Raw genomic sequence first — 24930 nt, 5'->3', positions numbered from 1 at the left:
TGATGTTGGTCTTTCTCAATTTCCACTGTTGAAGCTGTTCCGCTTTGTTCCACCATCAGCTCCTCCTTCGCTGCCTCCCTCCCCCTAACCCCCATTTTGTGAATGGCACTTAAGTCCTGAAAAGAATTTTGGGCTGAAACTATTGAGCGAATTTGGGTCAAATTCACAAATAGTTTTGGGTTGACAAAAACTGCATTTTTCAGTGAATAACCCCCCACCCCTCTAATTAGTGGCCAGGCTTTCTCCCTCCTTAAAGATGATCATCCCTCAAGTGATTAATTTGCGTGATTTATACAAAAGTAGCTTGCTCTGCATGCAGATAAGATCTCAGAAACATCTTGTATGTTACCAAGGACCACACTGGGCTAATTTACTATCTAAAATCTATAACTGGATTTCTGAGCAGCCTGTGCGCTCACAGATTGCTCATCTCTAGAAATGCTGAGTACTGTAGCTGTTTTCACCCCTGAGAGACCAATTCTTCAAGGAGTCAGGAGACTACTTAGCAGAAACCTGTAGCTTTATTGTCAATACAGTTTAGAATTATGAAACTAGGTTATGCACGCTAGCAAACATATTACTGTCTTGACACATAATAACTCAGAAGAAGTCTGTCAGAGGAGTCCTTCAGACTAGTCTCTGAAATGGATTTGTGCATAAGCAGATGGGCAATAATATTCAAAATCCTGCCATGATGTAAAATTGTTCCCCAATTAAGTCATCTGCTGGTGCAATGCAAATTATTTTCTCAACAACCCAGAATATACTCAGATTCCCTGAAGTAAGCGGCCTGTGTTCTGACTCCAGGCAACCTGGATTTATCCATCTTGGAGGTCACTAACACAGAACAAAACTTCTCATTTCTATGCTTTGGTAGTTATACAAGTCTTCTTGGAGCAGTAAGACAATATAAGGGGTTGTTAATGTTTGTGGAAGAGACACCTCTCAAACTCTTTCACAGTAATGAACTTTGATAAAGATTTAATTTGATTTGAAAGGGACACTTTCAAGTTTTCCAGGATATAGCGCAAAATCTCACCAACCGTTCATTACCAGTATCTGCTTATAAAATCCATCTAATTTGTTATGGCCTGCCTTTTTATATTTTATTTAAATAAAAATAATATTGTTTTTTCTTATAAAACAATAAAACCTGACAGCAATCCAGCACTTGAGACCTGACCTTCAGTAAGAAATCAGGGTGCCTTCACAATAGAAGCAGCTCTCAAAAATTGCAAAATTTCAGGTGATTAAAACGAGTAAATATTGAATTTGAGAAAATTATGAAATATCTTGACAGGGTCCTTTTAATTAAAAAGGAATACTGATTCAGTAAAAGTGAACAGAAAGCCTAGTTCTAAGGCTTCAAAACGATTTACTGAAGTAATAAATCTTTACTTTAAAATCATACTGTCTGAATCTACTTGCCAATTACATCACTATAATGCAGCTCTATTTCTATATAGTATCTGACTATATGATGCACAGTATTCAAATATACAGTGCCTGGAGTTGCAAAAAGTACATTACCCACACAGGGCCAATATCTGCTATCAGTGACACTTGTTACAGCTGGTACCCTCATTGGGTGGATAGTATTAACTTGACCAAGGATAATCCCATTTACTTCATGAGGCTTTGGATCAGGTTCTGAATGAACATGGACTAGGAACTACCCTTTCAATTACACTGATATTCTCCTGCCCCGCCCCATCAAGTCAGTGTTCTGGCACATTGGCTGGGTAGCGTAGGAAACTCCTTGTTCTGCAACTGCCTTTGCTTCACCTATCTTGTGAATAAATAAAGGTTTTCAGTTCTATCCAGCATCTTTCATGAGTACTATGGATGCAATTTTTAAAAGTGCCTCAGTGATTTAGGATCTTCATCATATAGTTCATCAAATATTCTCTAATCACTTTTTACTTTCACTTAATTCACTAATTGATGTTGCACCTTATTTTGAGGAATCTTAGCACCTGGAATGGATGTCTTGCTAATAAGAGATATCTTCAAACAGGGCTTGAGATGTTGGTTTCAATAGCCTAGACTGTTACAGACTGTTACTAATAGCAGTAGTGCATTTCTCGTAGGCCAAATAGCCATCAGATGTTAGTGACATCCAGTCACGGCTGCTGATATAGAACAGATATAGCATCAGACACTTGGAAGTAAAAGGCTCTATATCCCAATACATAACTTAACTCATAAATTAATCCTTTCACATGAAATGGCTAATAGGCATAAATGCAGTAGTTAGGCAAAATTGGAATTGCATAACAACAAAACGTGATACTATATCATCTATATATCTACACACAGGGGTGTGGGGGGAGAAAGAGAAAAAAAACTAGATCCCTGATGGGATGAAATGCCCCAAATCAACTAAGAGTCAATGTAACTGCCTGCTAATACTTTATGCAGACAATGTCAGATCTAAAGCACCCAGTCCCAGGAAAGGAAAGGAATTAGATAATTAAGGATAGTCACGAACTATGCCACTCAGATTCAGCATGCTGAGATTTAAAGTATTCATTTGACTTCTTCCTTCCTTTGGTTCCTGTGAAACTTCACAATCACACACACAACTATCTCATGTCATGTTCTTAAGGACCCTTGCACGCACCAACACTTTACTGACCTGCAGCATCTGCAGATAGCCTTCTTGTGGATCACAGAGCAGTGAAGATATTCTATGATTATTTCTCATGCATCTCTGATTGTTGTCTCTTGACAGAGGGAAGATTTGCCGGATAACTGTCATCCTCCCGAGAGCACTGTGTACCAGTTCTAATATTTCATTATCACTGATTTCCTGTGAAGAGAAACACAGTTCTTTTATACAAAACAAAAAACAACACACGTATTTCTTGTATTCCTGCCATTATTTGATCAAATATTCTAAATGGAGTATGACCCTGAATTTTTTTAATAGATTCAGTCCAGGACAAATGATCCAATTTTGTGTATGTTAATAGGAATGTTTTATATGCACCATTTAAAACAGACTAGAACTCAGCATTATAAGCAACTTTCATGTCCAAGCTATTTTAGCTTTTCTTATACATTAGCTACTTAGCTTATCATAGCAAAATAACGAGGTGGTTAAAATAGCTTGGTTAAACAAGGACCAATAAGCACTTTCACCCAGTGTAAACTGCATTCAAGCAGAAAGTAAGTTGGTTAATATTTTTAGGTTTTTCTTTTTTAAGAGCTGTGTCATTTTGTGCCTCATCACATCCTGATTCTGCTTGGGTCCAAAAGCATAAGTGGCAAAACAACATATGAAAGGCTGTTCTTACAGTAATCCTGGCCTGACCAAAATCTCATGAGAAAACACACATTTTGCAAGACTGACAGCCCTATTTTGCAGACTAAAGGGTATGGAGAGTTCTGATAAGCATCTGAAATCTTTTGAGAGTTTAACTACATTAGCAAAAGAAGTCAAGATAAGGTGAGGCTTTGTTAACACATGCAAACTAAACTTGACATAGCCATGATGTTAACCTGCATCTATGTTAAGGAAAATATCTTTTATCTTAATTAAGTTGGTTGAGATCAGCCTGAGACTACCCCTACATTTTCACTAAGGAAAAATGGTTGCCTTGAGCTCTTTTCCTAATCTTGGACATTTTTCTGAATCAACCGCCAAACCTTTTGGGTTCCCTTGTTAATAGCACTGTAATTGTGTAGATATTTGGAAGTGCATTACGCTACCAGTGATTTCTCTCATAGCTTTGGATGTTAGAATGCATTTTTATTTTATTTGATCAGGATGTTAAGAATCTTCTCTTAGATTTCGACCAAGATGTTCAAAAATAGGTGCCTAAAATTGGACTTCTAGGGCCATATTTAGGCAACTAAATAGGTAGCCTGATTTTTAAAAGCTCTAAGCCCCTGACAGCTACCTTTGAAGTTGAAAGGTAAAGTTTGTTCTTTTTAGATACTGCATATAAGTGAAAGGGAGCTGCTGGGTGTCCAGCCCTCTTGAAAGTTAAATCATTGACTTACGTGTCTAGATATGGATTTAGGCACCCATTTTTGAAAATTTTGGGCTGAATGTTTTTGACTTTTTCATTGCAGAAAAACATCATCACAGATAATGAAAAACACTTAAAGATCATGACAAAGAAAAGAAAAAATGCAGGATAGAAAGAAGACAAAGTAGTTGAAGGAAAAGAGGAAAGAAATGGACCATGTTAAGAAGAAAATCCAAAGTCGTTTGGTCAACTTCCACCTCAACAGTCACCAGAGACAGACAAACAAAAAAAGACTGTAGGTTCAAGAGTGTAAAGTGAGTGACTTATGCCATGACACATATGGCAACACGATTCTAGAGGCAACAGGTTTCATGGTGGTGAACAGACTGTCTTTTTTTTCTGATTCATAAGTCCTTTTATTAACACACTGATAGGCATTTATAGCAAGCTGCAACACCATGATATATTAAATGATGATATTCTATGTAATAGCAATTCTGTTTTGTGAGATTATGGACAATATGAGCTGAAGACATTTGATTGCTCAGTGTATTTGTCATTTTTAATTGCTAGGTATATCTTTGGCTTCAGTTTATCAGCTAACGTGCAGGGTAATAATGAATACTGTAGTATCTTCACTGTTCCAGAGACATTTGGAAGAAGGAAAGTAAAGGAAGAGAGGAAGAAGCAAGGAACACCACCAATCTTGCCTGGCTTGGGACAGGCTCCCACAGGAAACTGTTGAAGCTTTCACCGTATTGCTTCATAATGCTGAATTTGCTTAAATGTAGCACAGAAGACTTCAGAAGTTTCACTGCTACTAATGAGGTGCCATTGTTAGAACACTATCTTCTATGGTGCTGCACTTGTTCCAGTCTGAATGAGTGAAAAAATAGAGCACGTGCTTTCTGTTGGGTGGTGCTAGTTTAAATAAAGTATATACCATGGCAAAGTAAACGTACAGGTTGGGAGGAATAAGAAGAGAAAGGCATCTAGTTGAAGAATGCCTTAAGAGCAAGAAATGAATTAATTTAGGAATGTACATGTTCCTACACAGAACAATTTTGGGTCAAAGATGAGGGTAAATAGAGAACCACAAACACAGACCACAGCCTAAGTTTCTTCTCCAAGCTTGGTTAGTTTCCCTGCCAGACCTTCAATGTCCTAGCTCCATAAACCCCTTTAGCACAAAAAGATGCTTCTGTACATGCTTCTGTTAACTGCACATGGTTTACATATTTAATATTAAAAACTATTTTTTGACTAGGGAAATACAATAATTTTAAAATCCTGGGTTTAGTTCGCAACTGAAATTGCTGTAGGGTTGCTATTTGTTAACTCCTGTTTCCTGTGAGGGATTCCCCTGAGAGAATGGCAAACAATGGCACTGCCTATTACCTTCCCTTCTATGTCCCATTAGAAAGGAAGAGTTTTTAATTCTGGCTAGAGCTCCACAGAAGCTTCACTAGTGAGATCTGCATGTCTGCATCAGCTCTTCTCCCAGGTGCTTTGGCCACACCTTCTCCACAGCTGGTCCAATCCAGTTTCTAAGCTGCACAAAGCAGCCCTGAGCCCTTCGTGGAATGGGGTTTGCTGCTGTGCTTCCCCCATTCTGTTAAGGAGCCCTGCAACTTGTGTTCTGTCAGCAGCAGTGAATCTGGCCCTCTATTTTTAACATGAAAGAAATAAGTATTTTGTGTTCATTTCACTTTTGCTCTCAAGCTGTGAGTGAAATGACCATGAGGCTATTATAATTACTTGGTTTGGTAGACTAGAACAGCAGCTTTGGCTCGTTTTAGTCCTTTTCTGCCAATTTCCAATCTGTTTTAGGAATTTTGATTTTTTTTTTAACTTTGCAGAAGGTAAGTATCCTAGTACTAATGACAGGCCAACTGATGGGGGTAAAATACATAATATAGTCTCACAGAAGTTGGAGGGCTTTTGAGATTTGTTACTGAATTCAGACAAGCTCCTAATGCTTTTACTGCAGAGGTGGGCAAACTGCGGCCCGCAGGACCATCCTGCCCGGCACTTGAGCTCCCTGCCGGGGAGGCTAGCCTCTGCCCCTCCCCCGCCCCCACAGTCACACCACCATGCGGGCAGCACAGCTTGCGCCCACCCACCTCCCAGGCTTTCCAATAAGCCAGTTCTGCCGCTCTGAGAAGCATGGTAAGAGGGAGTGGGGAGGGGGGCTTAGAGAAGGGGCAGGAGGTCCTGGGAGGCAGTCAGGGACAGGGAGCGGTTTGATAGGCATGGGAGTCCTGGGGGTCGGTTGGATGGGGCGGAGGTTCTGCGGGGGCGGGGGCGGCAGGCAACAGTTGGACGGGGCAGAGGTTCTGGTCAGGGGATGGGGAACAGGGGCGTTGGATAGGCATAGGAGTCCTGGAGGGTCTGTCAGGGTGCAAGGGTGTGGATAGGGGTCGGGGCAGTCAGGGGACGGGGGGTTGGATACAGGGTGGGGTCCCGGGGGTGCAGTTAGGAGCGGGGGGTCCCAGGAGGGGACGATCAGGGAACAAGGAGCAGGGGGGTAGGATGGGTTGGGGGTTCTGAGGGGGGCAGTCAGGGGACAGGAGCCAGCCTGTTTGGGGAGGCACAGCCTTCCCTACCCGGCCCTCCATACAGTTTTGCAACCCCAATGTAGCCCTTGGGCCAAAAGGTTTGCCCACCCCTGCTTTACTGGAACCAAGGGCATGCCTTGCACAGATGCTCCACAGATGTCCTGCAGGCACCAAAGGGTCCTCCAGGCAAATTGCTTGATGCCTGAGGTTTCTCTTCTCTGTGAGAAGCCATACAGGGTGCCTAACCATTTGGCATGCTGGTCTGAGCAAGAAACATTTTCATGGGATACCTCTTGCCTCACATCTTTTTCTCATCTGTTATCCTTCTTGGGCAAGTCTCTTCACAGACAAACTCCAAAGGAGTGAGGTTAAACAACAAGAAACTTCTTTTGTTTTTTCAAGAACACAATTTAAATTAGCAAGAACTTTCAACTAGCCTACACAGGAGGCAGAGGCTAGTTCAATGGCTGCACCAACTGATGAATAGATATTTGGGTGCAGGGTCTCAACCTCAGGTCCGGAATACTTGATCTGAGATGTATGAGCATGTGCATGGCTTAATTCAGTGAATAAGTCTGAGCCTCACTTAGCAGGACACGCTGTTCCTACAGTGGAGATCGGCAGAGAAACTTCTTGGAGGAGAATAATTCTGTTCAGCCATGGCATCTTTCACCAATCAATCACCCATATCTACTAGTGGATAAATCCATTTTAGAGATGTAGAAACTGAGGTACGGTGAAGTTAATTGACTTTTCCAAGGTCATAAAGCAAGTCAATGGCATGGCCAGGGACTGAACCCTAAGACGTCAACTCTCACCTTGGTGTTTTAAAAACTAGACACTGCATTCCATTTGTCAAAACGCTTGCAGTTCTAGTTTTTTAGTAAGTATGATAAACATCATGCAAAGAAAGTTCATCTTAATCCCAAGAATGAAAATGAAATAAAAACTCACCCAAAAAAGGACAAAAAATATGTGCAGTGGATTCTTGTTTTATATCAATCAGGACAAATGTGTGTATTCAGAAAATAGTTTTCCACGAAGGCAGAAAAAAAGCCATTTCAAAAGATCTTATAATTAAGCCCTAATTTGTCTAATTATTTATTTAAAAGTGATGTGTTTTCCTTTCTTCACATACATGATTCAAAATCTTTCTTCACTTTGTGAAACAAATAGAGGAAGTCCTCTGCTTAACTATTTGGCCACTGAGTTTCTGGGTTTTTGTTTGTTTGTTTTTTAACTGAAATGAAACCTGATTTTCCAGTAATATGAGGGTCATTAGGGCTGTTATGGCACAAGGCAGCTGCAGTGCAGGGAGTGGGGATGTGTAAATGCTGGATACTACATCTGCTCTATCATTTATCCTAGTTCCAAATAAATTGGTTAGTCTCTAAGGTGCCACAAGTACTCCTTTTCTTTTTACAAAACCTTGAGTTCAGTGTCTTCCAGCTTTGATCCCACCGTGCCATTACAATGCTGTGACTTAAGCCCTTACCAAATGTAGGGTTAATTGGTTTGTTTGTTTCAAGCATTTTCTTTTGAAGATGAAAGACTTGATTCCCCACTGCTCAGGCCTTTGAGCAGTCATTTCCTCCCATCCATGGAAAGTACTACCAAATTTGAATTACTCACTCACTTATATCACTGATAGCATTTTATACCAGCTTTGCACTCACTGGCCCAGATCCTCTTCTATGGCTCAGAGGTACATAGCAGCCTGTAGGAACAGGAGTGCAAAATGTCCTTTTCTGCTCCCCTGATCCTGGGCTGGCTGTATGCCAGTCTGTCTCCCGTGCCTAACTGCTGAAAGCAAGGGGTTGATTCAGCAGCTGGGAATAGCATGGCATAGGGACAGCAGACCCTCATTCTCCAGTCCATATGCTGTGTTAGGGAGCATGTGACATAAGAGCTACAACGAAATTCTATGCCGGTACACAGACACTACAGTGAGGGAGGCCTGATAGAGTGAGAGAGAGCAATATCGTGTCTAACATGTTTTAATGATGATCATAGCACACCTGCCAGACAACCAAGATGTTGGAGGGTCCTACCCTGGCTCTCCCCTATTTTCTAACCTTGGTCATTTATTCTCAGTTATCTCACCCCATTTTATACTAGGCTGAAGAATAAGAAAGAAAAAAGAATAGAGATGGAAGGAAAGAGCATCAGCCAGCTTCACCTGGGGGAAAGGAGCTAAGAGCAGCTCCCTGGAGCACACCCATTCTTGCCTTGAGTACAGCATGCGAAGATCTGGCACGTACTCCCCATACCATTGGGACATCACACACGCCAAGGGAGGGGAGATGGAAGCCTCCATACCTTTAATAATGTGTTGTGATTAAATAAATTATGTAAAGTTATGCAAATACATGCAAATGTGAACAGCATATTTTATTCATGCTGTTGTTACATATGAATAATCTTTGAGGAAGGATAAGATTACTAGGTAAAGCCCACAGCCCAGACTCAAAAATAAAATGTCTGCCCTTCCTGGTCACATAGACTATTACACGTAAAGCCTGCACTGCAAGTGGTGGTCAGTCATAGCATCCATTTATCTATTTATACGCAAAGAACCTCAATTAGTTAGTTTGGAATACCTCACCATATGCTCAGGGGAATATTTAAATCTAGTTTAGTTGTGTTCAGCTATCATATCACAAATTGCAAAATGAGACAATTATGTTTCACATTAAAATCTCTATTTTCCTAGAGGTAATGGCAGAAAATTATAACCTTTAACGATATTAATAATTTAAAGAACCAAAAGAGATTTCCAGAAAGTAGGTCCCTGAGAAAATCAGAGGATTAACCTGAATGGCAACAAGGACCATGAGTTTCATGAACTCACAGCGGTTGGCAACCTTCAGCACGCGGCCCATCAGGGTAATCCACTGGCGGGCCGCAAGACATTTGCATGCATCCATGCTGATGATGGGTTCTGCTCGATAACAATCCAAAGCAGTGTGGACCAATGCATGTTCATTTTCATCATCATGAGTCAGATGCCACCAGCAGAAGGTTAATTTTCTTTTTTGGTGGTTCAGGTTCTGTAGTTTCTGCATCAGAATGTTGCTCTTGCAAGAATTCTGAAAGCATGCTCCACCTCATCCCTCTCAGATTTTGGAAGGCACTTCAGATTCTTAAACCGTGAGTCGAGAGCTGTAGCTATCGTTAGAAATCTCACATTGGTACCTTCTTTGCGTTTTGTCAGATCTGCAGTGAAAGTGTTCTTAAAATGAACAACATGTGATGGGTCATCATCCGAGATTGCTTTAACATGAAATATATGGCAGAATGCGGGTAAAACAGAGCAGGGGAAATACAATTCTTCCCCAAGTAGTTCAGTAACAAATTTAATTAACCCCTTTTTTTTTAAACAAGCGTCATCAGCATGGAAGCATGTCCTCTGGAATGGTGGCCGAAGCACAAAGGGACACGAATGTTTAGCATATCTGGCACGTAAATACCTTGCAATGCCGGCTATAAAAGTGCCATGCAAATGCCTGTTCTCACTTTCTGGTGACACTGTAAATAAGAAGAGGGTAGTGTTATCTGCTGTAAATGTAAACAAACTTGTTTGTCTTTGTGATTGGCTAAACAAGAAGTAAAACTGAGTGGACTTCTAGGCTCTGAAGTTTTACACTGTTTTGTTTTTGAGTGCAGTTATGTAACAAAAAAAATCTACATTTGTAAGTTGCACTTCATGACACAGAGATTGCACTACAGTACTTGTATGAGGTGAATTGAAAATACTATTTCTTTTGTTTATAATTTTACAGTGTAAATATTTGTAATAAAAATAACATACACTTTGATTCCAATTACAACACAGAATACAATATATATGAAAATGTAGAAAAATATCCAAAATATTTAATAAATTTCAATTGCTATTCTATTTTTTAACAGTGCAATTAAAACTGCGATTAATGGCAATTAATTTTTTTTAATTGCAATTAATTTTTTTCAGTTAATCATGTGAGTTAACTGCGATTAATCAACAGCCCTACTTGAACATGTCATATTTCATGTGTCAGATATAAAAAGAGAAAAATAAACATTCTATGGAAAAAGCTGTATAGGGCCAAATATATTAGTCATTTAAGACATGGAGTTAAGGAAGATTTCTGTAGGCAAATATAAAATACATATTACCTGGAACTGGATTGGGGTAATTTTAGAGATATTCAGAATTACTAAATTTTGCTTGGGAAAATGTTCTTTGCTAAATCTGAAATAATTGCAAAGAATAATAAATGCTTAGACTGTACAGAATTTTTTCTTGATTTTCAGTATGCTTTGTGCAATTCTTTGTTATTTTTGAAGAAAAGTCCCTCCATTTTTGTTCAATTCACCTGATTTTGGAGTTATTAATTTACAAGTGTAAGTGGGGCATTCATTGCATTTTATTTTTTAAATAAATACCTGCTTTCTTATAAGAAAATAAAGTACAAAAGCCTCAGACAATTATTAAGGAAAAGTGAGACTTTTTTTTAAAACAATTATTATATTTAAAACTTTGCTGTCCTTCGCTGAATACATACAGCTAGATATACAAATTCCAGATGTAAATCAGCTTTAACTCCATTGAAGTTAACAAAGCTACACCGATTTACAGCAGCTGAGGATCTGGCTCCTAATTCATACTATGTGCATACAATATAAGGAAAGGCGAGGTCCAAATCTTCTGGCAGATTTGCTTTAAATTGAAAAGGGAAGAATGAATAATAATCACTTTGGGATCATTTGTGTGAATCATATGTTTCCCAACATTTCCCTACAAGTACTGTACTGAGCTAAACACTGCTGCCTATTATTCTATAAATAAAATATTCTCTTGTAGGAAGAGAAGGGGAAAAAAACCTCTTAGCTCCTCAAGATTAATTTCATTTGATGATTTCCATCTCTTCCCTCCCTCTTATTCACCAATTGTTTTCAACCTTTTGAAAATATTTTATAAAGGAAAATGATGGCCTAGATTTCAGGAAAACGTAGCCTAATAAGCGAATAGCTTAAATCACTTGAGCCTCAAAGTAAGGGGGCAAGGAACAATGGTTTACTGGGTATGTCTGGCATTGTAAAAGGAAGAGAGAATGCCAAATGGCACAAATGATGGAACTGCAGGCTGGAAATGGAAAGTAAGAAAATCCAGACCAGAACAGACATTACAAAACACTGTCTTGTCCATCAAATAATAAATGGCTTCCTACAACTGGAAATACAGGAGCAAAGAGAAGAGGGGCCTACAGAATGGAGCAGAGAGTGACAAAGACTAGAGTTAGATCAAGAGTACAACAAAAACTGGAGGGAAGACAGGTTAAATACGCCTGGTGGGATGGAAGAGGGAACAGGATCATTAGAACAGATATTTCTCCTCTACATGGCTTTGGCTGTTCAGTTAAGATGGGTAAACTTATAGTTTTTGGGTGTTTATTCCAACCAAATCAGTCAGCGAGATCTCTGGAGATTTAGAGGATAGTAGCAATACTACTGTAGATGTAGTACACACCAGTAACCCAACTGGGAAGAGATAATAGTGAAGAATGAGGTCTACTGCAGCCTCATCAATTCTTTTGATTCACATTCTAGTGACGCTGTCATCCAGATATTCTAATCAGTTTATACAGGATTCTTCACACTCTCTGGGCATGGGTGTTTTTTTTTTTTTTGGTTTTTTTTTTGAGAGAGAGAGAGATGATTTTTGCCATTAGTGCTCAAAGTCCATGCCTGACTCTTCCTGCTCCCATTCTTGAATCCCATTCTGTTTCTCCCGCTCAATCTGCTTTTTAACCTTCTTCTTATTCTTGCAAGTGATAGGAGGCACTTTCCCCCCAGAACTCTCAGCATTTCTCTAAGCTCAAAAGCTTGTCTCTCTCACCAACTGAAGTATATTCAATAGAAGATATTACCTCATCCACCTTGTATCTCTAATATCCTGGGACCAACATGGCTACAACACCACTGCACACAGCATTTCTCTTCTCAAACATCCGCCTAGTTTTGAAGAAGTTATCCAGATGCGTTGGAATTGCAGTCGCTAGAGTAGCTGCTCTTTATCGCTACCCTAAAAGTGTTTTCAACCGCACCTTTAGTGTATGCAAGTTCTTTCTGCCAAGATATTTTCTGTGGATTAAAGAGAGCAAATGCCTGTCCACTGCCTTCATTGGGTGCCATTTATGGGTTCTCTTCTAGTTTGCTTTCCAATGCATTTTATAACCTGTTTATTCCTGTAGCTATTAGCGTAAAGCTAGACATTTCAGATTTTAATACTGCAAACACCGATTTTCATCTGTGATAAATTGGTTCCTGAAGTATTAAATGCCTATATTTATGTTTAGCATCATACACATTAAAAAATAGAATAAAGTATTCATATAAAACAAAATATTTAATCATTTTAAGTTAGCACAACCAGATGGGAGAGGAGAGCCCTTAGGAAATGCTATCAGCAACAATCAGCCTTATTTGGCAAGAACAACTCTGAATGCAATTTATCTATGCTTTACCAATCTTACAATTCTTACTTGGTATTTTCTTCTTTATACTACAAATAACAAATTCTTTCTAATGACAGGAAGCGACGAAGTAAACCATAGAGAGATTTTTCCCCCCATATAGTTTACACATTATGTGACATTCAACACATTCAACCCTGGACTAAAGCATTTACTCCAGGATTGGTTTTTGCTTATACATCAAGCAATCAACTCAAGCACGACCCTGTTCTACATAAGGACATATGAGCGGCCATACTGGGTCAGACCAAAAGTCCATCTAGCACAGTATCCTATCTTCCAACAGGGCCAATGCCAGGTGCCCCAGAGAGAATTAACAGGGACAAGTTATCATCAAGTGACCCATTCCCTGTCTCTCATTCCCAGCTTCTGGCAAACAGAGGCTAGGGACACCATCCCTGCCCATCCTGCCTAATAGCCATTGATGGACCTATCCTCTGTGAATTTATCTAGTTCTTTTTTTTACCCTGTTATGGACTTGGCCTTCACAACATCCTCTGGCAAGGAGTTCATCCTTTGGCAAGGAGGTCTTTGGAAAGGGCGCAAGGTAGGATAACAAAGAAAAGCTTTGCTCTCACAAGTCTAAGACCTGACAAAAAGTTACAGGACCACAGCTAACTGGAACCTTGAGGTAGCATAAGAGAAGGTTTCAAAAGTATGAAAAGGATTGAGAAACTTAAAACTTTCTTAAGGAAGATAAATGTTGATGCTCCAGGGCACACACCAGCTACTAAGTGATGGAAGTTAGGAAGAAATGTTCCATGTGGACAGGCTAGTCCATAATTGTCCATTATTGCATTACTTTTACCTTCCTCTGAAGCATCTGGACCACAGGACTGGTAGGTATGGCTGTTTGATGTTCCTAATAGAACAACTGTTCATATTGCTATGGGGTTCAGAATTATTTATGTGACCTGAACATATTAAATATATTAACAAGGAAGGCAAGAAAAGAAAAGAAAAGAAAAGAAAAGAAAAGAAAAGAAAAGAAAAGAAAAGAAAAGAAAAGAAAAGAAAAGAAAAGAAAAGAAAAGAAAAGAAAAGAAAAGAAAAATGAGCTTAATACCTAGACTTTTGGAAGGTAGAAAGGTTAGACTCCTAAGAGCTCCACACTTCATCTTCTTTCCTTCAAAAGTCCATCATCAAGTGAACCTATCTGCTGTCTGGGAACAAATGACAAAGCCTGAAGGGGAAACTGAGGCACAATATGAAGTGTTTTCTCTGCCTCCTGCCATTTTCACAAGGTAGCAGAGAACCAGTTTTGTGCCAAAGCGTATATCCCTGCTCCAATTAAATTTTCTTGTGACGCTTAATGTGTGTGTCTCAAAAAAGAACCAGTTTGAAGGGTACTTTGAGAACAGAGGAAGGGAGCAGTAAGACAAACCAAGAAGAGCAAACCTGTTACTATTCTCCAGTTTTCACCATTTCCTAACTTCTTATATGTATCTCATATTTCAGATTTATCTTATATGTAGCTCAGATGTTTAGTGCTTTTTTGATATTTCACATAGGCACAGGCCCAAGTGATTTGCAGTAGACACCAAAAAAACAAAACAAAACAAAAAAAATTGAGGTCCCCCACCCTGCAAGTAGATGCACTAGTAAGAATTTACATGAGTGCTAGGAGCTGTGCTGATGAATCAACTTGCAGGATCAAGGCCTAAGTTTCTCCCTTCTTTAGATGGCTTTATTTTTCACACCAGCACATTTGGAATCTTTAAAGTGTTTCAGTGAAAATCATAATGGATCTGCACACTTATTAACAAAACCTTTATAGAAAGAAAAAAATATGTATCTCCTCCCTAAACAACATAGGGTGACAAGTTACTAGACTAGTTACTAGATGTAAGATAGGAGAAAATGCTTGCCATAATTCATAATTCAGATAGTAAAGATCCAATGTCTCGAATCCCCATCCTCCCTCCACCCTAGCCCAAACATTCAAATTTTCAAAATTTACAAAAGACTGCAGCTTGACTTATAGTGCTTGTTATTCCTTCAGGTGCTATATGTGATAATTATAAGATTGAAAAAGAAGGGTAATAATATGTTATTGTAAATTAATAATAAGGACCTTTTTGTATCTGAACAGATGCAGGTTAATCTGAATCAACCACAATCAGTTTAGTGGAAGGGCAACAAATGGAAACTGCAGTCAAGTAGAAGCTCTAAGTTTTCAGACTTATTTTTCACACCTTATAATTAAATCTATTTTTAAAGTACTGAAAGCGTCAGCAATTCACTTGCTGTACATCTTTCTCAAAACAGTGTAAAATTACAATATACTTTTCCATTCCAACTGACTGATGTCTAGAAACATAGAGCTGAATTCATCCCTGCTGTAACTAAAGTCACTGCAAAAAGAACGAGGAGTACCTGTGGCACCTCAGAGACTAACAAATTTATCTGAGCATAAGTCACTGCAGTCACATCAAGGATAAATGTGGTTCAGATATAATAGTTAAGGCTCACTATACTGTAGACATAGAGGGAAATTGATTTGAAGTTAAATATGAGACACACAGTTCCCAGGAACTTCAAGTTTATCAGCAAAGATATTGAATAAATATTTGATCTGAAGTATGGACAATGATTTCTTGTTTAAACTTTCACTGACATACATATTTTGCATTAGTTGAAAAAAAGATATATGCAAAAATGGCAGTGCAGAATGTGCAAATGAATGATAGTGACTGGCACTCACACTACACCTTTATTTTTATCTTTAAACTGGAACCACCAGAATTATTAGTATTTGATAGCACATAAGAGTTAAACAGGATACATAGAATGTTAAAATATTAAATAATAGCAGTGCGAGGTAGAAATTAACAAAAAGTTGACGAGGTTGAAAAGTACAGCTGAGCAGCTGACTGAACACATCATAAAACATACAGCCGAGGCTAATCAGGGAGCTCCCCCGGAAGGTTGTGAGGAATGTTTAGGGAGGTGGGCCTGGGACAAAAGGGATACAGCATGGTGCTGGTGCTGGAGGAAGTATTAAAAATTCTAACTAAAACTGGTCGACATTTTTCATGCAAACAGTTTTTCAGTGTCATATGCTGTTTTCACTGGAACTGAAACATGCTGATTTCAAAAAAATTTAGTTTTTCAAAAAATGAAGATTTTTGGATAATGTTAACATGTCCCATTTCAAGATTTTCAGAATGGAATGTTTCAATTTTTCATTTTGAAATGATTGTTTGAAACCAACACTATTGTTTTATATAAAAAAATTTAAAAGTGTTAAAAAGCCAAAGCTGGAATGAAAAGCTTCAATTTTGTCAAAACAAAATGCATCAATTGACCCAAAATGTTTACTTTTCTGAATTGTATTTTCCAGGACATTTCAAACTTGTTTGTTTTCATTCCATTTCAGAATAGAAAAAAAATTCAAAACTGAGGAATTTCCTCGGAAATGGAAAATCCGGTTCCCATCCTGCTCTTTTCATAACCCCAGATCCACTGCAAAATTCAAGGGGGGGTGGGGGAAAGGAATGTAAAGGGAATAGTGGGGGGCAGGGGGGAGGGGAGAAGAGATAGAAAAGAAAGCAAATATTAAGATAAAAAAAGAAAGGCATCAACAACACTGCCAGGGCATGGCACCAAGAAACACAGGAAGAGTGAGTGGGTGCCAGGCCACCACAGTGTGAATGGCTCCAACAAAAACTTCAGGGCACAAACGGTATTTTTCAAGTTCTGTTGCTGAAACGTGATGACCTTCAATGACTCTGACTGCCATCACTGGGGGTCACAGGTTCGCAGCACTTCTTGGAACCAGGACCCCGGAAACACACTGCGTGGTTCTGAAGACACTAAAGTTATCACCCTCATTTGCTTTTGCTAAGGCTTACACAACCACAACTTCCAGTCTGGCTTTTTCAAAAGTATTTGAACCATTTAATCAAATATTTAGACTCATCCCTGTCCAAAGCATCACAAGGCCCATCCACAAGCCAAGAATGTAAAAGGAAAAGTGCATGTAAAGCAGGACATTTTAAACCCTTTGGATGAACTTCTTAATACATAATAACTTGGGCCCCAATGTTGGTTTCCTGGTTCAGTTCTCTATTTTTGACTAATCTACAATTATAAAGTGGAAATAAGGTAACTATGGGCTAAAATGGGGGATCGTTGACAGGTACATTTTTTTCCCCAAAAAAATCACACACACAAAAAGACAATTTACAGCTTTTGACTTGTCAGCAATTTGTAATTATAAAATACCTGCAATGGAACCAGCTAGATACATTACAAAACATTTAAGAATATCAAGTGTATCTTGTGAAGATGGGAGGATCATCATTAAAAGGCGATTCAAAAGGTAAAATATTGGAAGTAATTATCTATTTTCCCTGTTTACCCAGGGTATTTTCCCCATCCTGAAAGGCTTTGCACTGTAGCATTCCTTCCTCCACTGGCCTGATTCAGGTTCTACTGAAGCCAATTTAAATATTCCTCTTGACTTCAGTAGGAATTGGATTGGGCTCTTGCTTGAAGCTGACTGGAACCCTTTTGAATCCACCAATGCCACTCCTAATTGAACAGTGGAGTGACTAGAAAAAGAATCAGGTCATTAGAGAGCACCACATGCCAGACACTGATGTGAACTGGAGCAATGTAATCCAAGACTGGTCCACTGCTGCTCTCAGACTTGGTGATATTTACTTATTTTAAAGATTAAAATAGAAATTCAGACTCCAAAGTTGAACCTCAACCTCATGGTGTCAGAAATGGGGACATGAAAAATAATCAAAACATCCATTCACTTATCAAATAATGATAATTAAATAGTCTAATTATAGCAAAACTGCAATAGACACTTCATACGAATAAATCAATGCTGTGTACTCATTCAGACTATAGCAGAGTAAAGAGATGGGCCTGAGTCATGAAGTTCAGGTCTGGATTTGAACTTAACTTGATTTGGGAAATGGGGAACAGCAGGGAGAGGAATTGACTCCAGGGTTCCAGGATTCCATAGTTTATACAGTAAACAAAATATTAAGGGCCAAATTGTAAAACCTCTCCTTCCCATTGATGACCAGGTACTCCCATAAACCATCCCATTGCCTACAATGGGAATAATTAGGTCATTAGCTGCTCACTGTTGCAAGCTGGGGGTTTACAACCAGGCCCAAGAATATAAAAGATGAAAGAAATATTACTATGGTAGTTTGTTTCTTAGAAGTCGAACTAATCCCCATGGTGCAAATCAGTTAGCTTAGATGCCTGTTCAGGTCTTCCACATCAAAATAAGGTGTGATCAAGACTTACAATGTGCCTCATGGGAGCATGCAGGAGAGTGGCCATGTGATTGTAATGTGCACATAAGGCTTGATTCTACACGATGCTGAGCACTCCGGCCCCAGTCCACCAAAGCATTTAAGCACATGATTAACTTTCAACAGGTGAACAGCCCCATTGGTGCACTTAAAGTTAAGTACATGCTTATGTTTTTAGTTTCATCCAGACCAGAATGCTCAGCACCTTACAAAATTGAGTCCATACTGTGGCCAGACTATGTTTAGTCTTTATATGGATGAGCAAAGGAGCAAGAGGGAAGGGCAGAGGAGCTTCACCCTGCAATTTTGCATTCCCTTTGCAGGGGACAAGACACAGTGTAGGCTTTGTGCTTGCCTGAGTTTAGGGGCTCCTTCTTGCTACTGCCCCTCAGGATTGTCATGGCTCTGCCTCTTTCTGCACTGGCATTGGAGCTGGCTGGCCATTAACAGAAGAGTACCCTGAACCCCTCAGCAGGCTGCGCTTCCCTGGATCTCTCTCTGGGAGGAAGTGGCTGTGCACTAGCCCCAATATGTGCCTTTTATGATATAGGCCCAATCCAGCATACTACTCATGGAAGAAAACATTGAAAATAATGGTTCCAATTGCTTCTAAAAAATTGGATGCCACAGGTGGATTAAATGCTGGATTCCAATCTGAGAATCAGAGGCCCATGTCAGTGCATGTCCAGGGAGTGGCATTGCCCCAACATCCCCACTGATGTCAAGTGGACATTGGTATGTAGACAGTGGTATCTGGATGAGGACAGGATGCTCTCTCACTGTGCATATATATAAGCACAAAGTTTAGATATGCACAAATGTATGCCTGTGTATCTCAAATTAGAATTAAGTCCAAAGGAGTCTGCCCTTCTATAGATGTAGGACAGAAGAATGTACATTAATAACTCCTGCCAATACATATTGGAGGTCAAAATGGTAACAACCCACATCTACCCATTCTCATTAAAATGAAAGAATTATGACATTTCTCGCACTTTTAGCTTGCATATTCCGGCTCCAGAGTTTCATGGATTTGAGGTATTTATTTTATAGTTCTCTTTTTTAACTCAATTGGATTTAATAGAGTCTATAAGATTTTGAACTGATATTTATCACTGAGTAATATTTATGTTGTTATTTCTACCTGCAATAACAAGTCCCCCAGATTTTATTACATTATATGGGAATTCTAATTTGTTCTTGTCTCGTGAACCATTGATTGATACTTTAGATTTGCATTTTGCCAGCATGGCTTCCCCATCCACCCTCTAGCAGAAAAAGAGATGCATATTTTGTTTCTCTCAAAATAAGAGCAAACCTGACACCTTTTGAAGATTTGTTGTGGTGGTAGTGGTGATTTTTTTGTTTGTTTGTTTAAGGGTATTTAGACTTAGGCTTTATGAAGTGAATTTTAACATCTGAACAACAACAAAAATCCCAAACAAAACCCCATAATAAATACTGTAGGAAGCATTCAGTGTGTTATCTTTATGTGAATATGAATAGTGACACACTGTGTGCTTTGCTGATATTTTTACTGGGCCATTACAGTAGGTGACAAAAGAGGAGACACACAAATGTAACAGGGATAGGGAAGAAACTCAAACCTTTGTATACAGAGATTTTATTTTCTCCCACCTGCATTTTCTGCACTGTGTCACTAGTTATAGTGACACAATGCAATTTATAGTTACTGTTAATAGATAAGGTTACTTTAACCCAAAACTATTTGTTAGATGCAAAGAAGAGACTGAAAAGCGAACAAAGGAATCAGTAGTTAAATTTGCTGTTGTATGTATAAAATATGAATCTAAGGCAATGGATTGAGTCACTTTTTCATTTAAATATTATATTACCCTTTATAACAATATTATTATTAAAGAACACAAATGTCTAAACTAATATGGCTTCTCTTAAGCAATTAGAGATGTATAATGATTATATTGGCATATCTGGGATTCTAGTGTATAAAGCTTTCTAGGGTAGAGACTGTACTTTAACACGTGTCTGTATCGATCCTGATTGGGGCCTCTTGGTGTTAACACAAAATAAATAATAGTTGTGTCAGGACAAGATACAGGGTCCTTCCCCTCTCCACCCCTCCCTCCCTTCCCCCCCCCCCCCCGCCCAAGGACATGATAGGAAATTGACATCTTAAATTGATATTACTATGACCAAAAGATCAACATAATTCTGCAGTAGAGTTACACCACATATCATGTAAGTTCATGTTGTAATAGGCCAACAATTGATAGACTTTAAATCCAGCCTCACTGTTCTTTATTGTTGTCAGTGGTTTCTGACTGCGAAGTGAGGTGAGGTGTCTTTTGAACAGCTCTCTTTGCACTAAAAAGCTAATGGAATAGATCACTATGGGGGGGGGGGAATTAACAGCCTTTCAGTTGTTATCATATACACTGGGGACTTTATTTTGGTATTCAGCGTATGCCAATCCAAATGAGAGACTAACTATGAAGCCACACAAATTGAATTATTGTATCATCCAAAAGCAAAATGGAAAGTGTATGCCTCTGTCTGATTTGTTTAAATGCCTGGAATAAGAGGAACAAAAGTAGATGAAAGAGTTAACACTAGGACAAAACTAGCTTATCTCTTGGCTATCTTACCTCATTTACAAAGACCCAGTGACTATCCTTTGAAGCAAGGTTGGTTTCCACAGCCTACAGAAAAAAATAAATACACACATAAATAAAACTAAATTAAACAAAGATATTCCAGAGTTAATTTATAATTTCTGATAAAAGGACATTATGTTACAATTACAATGTTCATTTTGACATGTGTTTTCTTTGTACAGTTCCCTTTATTCATACTGCTGCTAATTTGCTGAAAGCCATCTACTCTCTTGTGCTCATGTTTCATTTTGATTTGAGTATCTGCAGCAGTATAACCTACATGTGCAGAGTTGCAGCAGAGCAGTGCATCACCACCATATGTAAATCTATGCACAGAAGCAAACTTAGCATTCTTTGGTCCATGGCTGAGGGCAAGTGTATGGTATATGTCCCAAGGCGTGTCATTTTTAAAGCTACTGGGATGATATTCCTTAAGGCTGCTGGTAGGATGTTTTCTATATTCAACAGGCCTCTCATTAACATACACAGATAGATCTTGTCCAACTGCAACCCTTGGGTTAGTAAACGTATTGAAACTCATACCCGTGCAGAAAGCCAGCATAAGGCATGTGGACCACTTAAGTCTCCCCTTATGTTTTTCACAGGCCTTGTCCTGGCTTGCTGCACAGGGCTGAATTTCACATGTTAGGCATAAGGGTCAATTTATTAGCATACTTATAACCTCTCAATGTAGACAGACTGTTACAATTAATAGGCTCACTAACACAGTAGCAGGCAGTGCCTAAATGTGATGGGGAACTGAATGGAAAGGGCCTGACCAATGTGTACACGCAATTAAGTTTCTAGCTATCCCCTGCTTCACTCCTCTAGCAGGCAGAGTTGATCCCATTCCAGAGATGATGAGGTCCCTTACAGCTGCAGTTGATATTGCCCTCAAACAGGTGTCAGGAGAGCTGCAATCTGTTGCCACAGATGTGGGGTTTGTATAGTCTGGGAGAATTAGTGGTGTTTTAAAACATGTTAGCCAACGTATGCTGCTTAACACATTTCTAAACACATCGTGTAGTCAGAGAGATCAGTGTTTATAAATGTGCTCCCTGATTGTGGTCAAATCTAGTTAAATCACTCCATTTGTAAACTACATAGCGAGTTAGTAGCTAATGCTGTCTGTAAGCTACTTTAGTTACAACCAGTTTTGACCATAGTCAGACAGTACCTCTATAAACATCACTGTATTTGTGAACACGAGATGTTTTAAAAATGCCATAAATAGCACGTTAGCTGATCTATTTAAAACCACCACTCATCCTCCCAGCCTACACGAGTCTGGAAAATCACTTCCTCACTTGATACCTTCATGGTCTCCTCTGTAAAACAGGGATAATTCCTACCCACCTTTGTAAAGCTTTTGAGAGCCACAGAATGAAAATAGGATGAAGTAAGGACACATTATTTATCATCATCAATAAAATACCATTGTGGTAGTTTTAACCAAGACAGGTCTCAAAGTAGATGAGAAGGTTCTAGGGATACACATCCTTGGGGTATAGACAAACCTCTCTTAAAAAGCTGGTTTTAAGTTGCCTCTGATAGAACTATATCATGCATACATTTTTAGAAATTAAAAAAGTAGAGAGGCTGAGGTCACTTAATTTGAGGAATACAAGTTTTAAGAAAGCTATTGGCCTCCAATAAAAACAACAGTAAAAATCTGAGGTGACATCCCCACCGCCTTTCCCAAGGTAGTACAGAGAGAAAGCTATTTGCTTAGCAACAAAGACCATGGTGCTGTATCATTTATTAGAGAAAGAACCATACGCTGTCAACATTAGAAAGGCAGAACTAAGGAATGCTCACTGCAGCGTGATTCTTCTGGCTCCATTATGTGACTAAGCTGCAACAATGAACAATTTGCATCAGGCTAGGACATAAAGCAACAAGAGACAGGAAATGTAAAGCTAATTTCCTTAACTGCCTCTGAAGGGCTTCAGAATTTGGGCCAAGACTTTTAAATCTGACTTCTATGTACATATTTAGGCCCTTAATGTGCTGAGCAGCCAATACCTCCTACTGAAGTAAATGCAAGTTGCTGGATGCTCCACACTTTAACTGAGTAAATGTGGATTTAGAAGCTAACTTTAGACACTTAGGTTCAGGGATTTCCCTATCCCCCTCCCATGGGGGTATTTACCCCCCATGAATTTCCCCAACACCCCCCCCCCAGTTTTGTGATTTAGTTAAATGCAGTGTTGCCAATTTAGTGATTGTTTGGAAATTTGAATTGAAATTGAAACATTAATACACAATTTAAAAGTATATAAAGTGTATTTTAAAATACGTGTATCTAAAAAAGAATAATCAATTTGAAAAGTGTGAACATAGACTAGCTTCCTTACAATGCTGTTGTTTTTATGACCATGTCAGTGCATTCATTTGTAAGCAAAGTCTAAATGAGCTCTCCCTGACAGCTAGTGATGAGCTTAACAAATTTAACAAATATTACAGGTTCTTCCGTTTATCTGCTTGATATTATCCTGTCTGCCTACATGAAGTTGAATTAAAAGGGGTTGCTAGGAAGAGCAAGCAGGAAACAACAAAATGGTCAGAGGTAAGACAACTCTAGGTAAACAGTTTCAGTGGGACAAGGGCTGAACCATTCAACAGGGAAATACTTTTCTGAGATGCCAGATGAACATTACCTAGCTGTTTGGCCAAGGCCAAAGCCTAGAGATCAAAACGACTGTAAATAGTTAAAAAGCACCCGCTCATGAAAGGTGATGGGGGAGTGAGTGTTCAGCAGCTTCTCAGGGGGAGAGATAGGGACAGAGACACAGAGAGAGGTAGAGAATCCTGCAGGAGCAGTTGGTCTGAGACAGAAGACCTGTAGGATGTGTCTGAGGCAGCTAGGCTTCCCTAAACTTTGAGAGAAGTGATAAGGTTTAGGCAAGACCTTGGCATGCAGACTTTTTGTGGCTTTAACCCTTCTATCTGCTTGCTATGTACCTTGGCGTGGATAGTCAACACTGCAGTTTGAATTACTTTAATCAGTTGCTGGTCACAGGCTCCTAGAGAGAAGTGTGTTGCAGGTGCCAACACAGCTGGAAACAGGGAGGCTGCTGCTGTCACCGCAAGATCCAGTCAAAGAGTGGTAGAACCACAGTGAGGTGAAGGAAACAAAATCTGTCACCTAAGAGGTGACAGCTGCAGCAGCACAGGAGCTAGCAAACAGAGCTGTAAACAGGGGAGTTTGAGTGGGAGTTCTGTTGGAGGAGAAGGTATTTGTGTTTGTTTGGCTTTGTATTGGTAGTATTTGTATGTGTAGAGGCTTGTAGGGGCTTTGTGCTGGGAGAGAAGCTGAGCCCTGATTAGGGGGCGGGGCTTCACTGACTAGGGGTCCTATAAAGGTAGCAGCCAGTCAGGCAGCAGCACAGGAGCTAGCAAACAGAGCTGTAAACAGGGGAGTTTGAGTGGGAGTTCTGTTGGAGGAGAAGGTATTTGTGTTTGTTTGGCTTTGTATTGGTAGTATTTGTATGCGTAGAGGCTTGTAGGGGCTTTGTGCTGGGAGAGAAGCTGAGCCCTGATTAGGGGGCGGGGCTTCACTGACTAGGGGTCCTATAAAGGTAGCAGCCAGTCAGGCAGCAGCACAGACAGCTGCAGCAGCACAGGAGCTAGCAAACAGAGCTGTAAACAGGGGAGTTTGAGTGGGAGTTCTGTTGGAGGAGAAGGTATTTGTGTTTGTTTGGCTTTGTATTGGTAGTATTTGTATGTGTAGAGGCTTGTAGGGGCTTTGTGCTGGGAGAGAAGCTGAGCCCTGATTAGGGGGCGGGGCTTCACTGACTAGGGGTCCTATAAAGGTAGCAGCCAGTCAGGCAGCAGCACAGGAGCTAGCAAACAGAGCTGTAAACAGGGGAGTTTGAGTGGGAGTTTGAAAGCGGAGTTTGTCTTGTGGTGCTTGTGTGGGGTTTGGTTTTGCTGTGGGTGGTGGTGTTTTGGTG

At 39.6% G+C, this 24930-nt stretch overlaps 1 protein-coding gene across 2 annotated transcripts in view; it reads right to left on the bottom strand.

Moving 5' to 3' along the window:
• GRID1 (glutamate ionotropic receptor delta type subunit 1) overlaps positions 1–24930 on the bottom strand; it is an 828161-nt gene that overhangs the window by 161490 nt on the left and 641741 nt on the right. For both annotated transcript variants that reach the window (XM_084633925.1, XM_084633926.1), the window contains 2 exons: positions 20966–21019; positions 2639–2812 (listed from right to left, as the gene is read on the bottom strand). In XM_084633925.1, coding sequence (XP_084490051.1) covers positions 2639–2812; positions 20966–21019 — 228 coding nt within the window. The remainder of the gene's footprint in view (positions 1–2638; positions 2813–20965; positions 21020–24930) is intronic.

This window comes from Lepidochelys olivacea (assembly GCF_965140295.1).
Source record: "Lepidochelys olivacea isolate rLepOli2 genome assembly, chromosome: 7".
Lineage (NCBI taxonomy): Eukaryota > Metazoa > Chordata > Testudines > Cheloniidae > Lepidochelys > Lepidochelys olivacea.
Note: the sequence above shows the minus strand (reverse complement) of the source record. Positions and strands in the feature narration are given on the sequence as shown.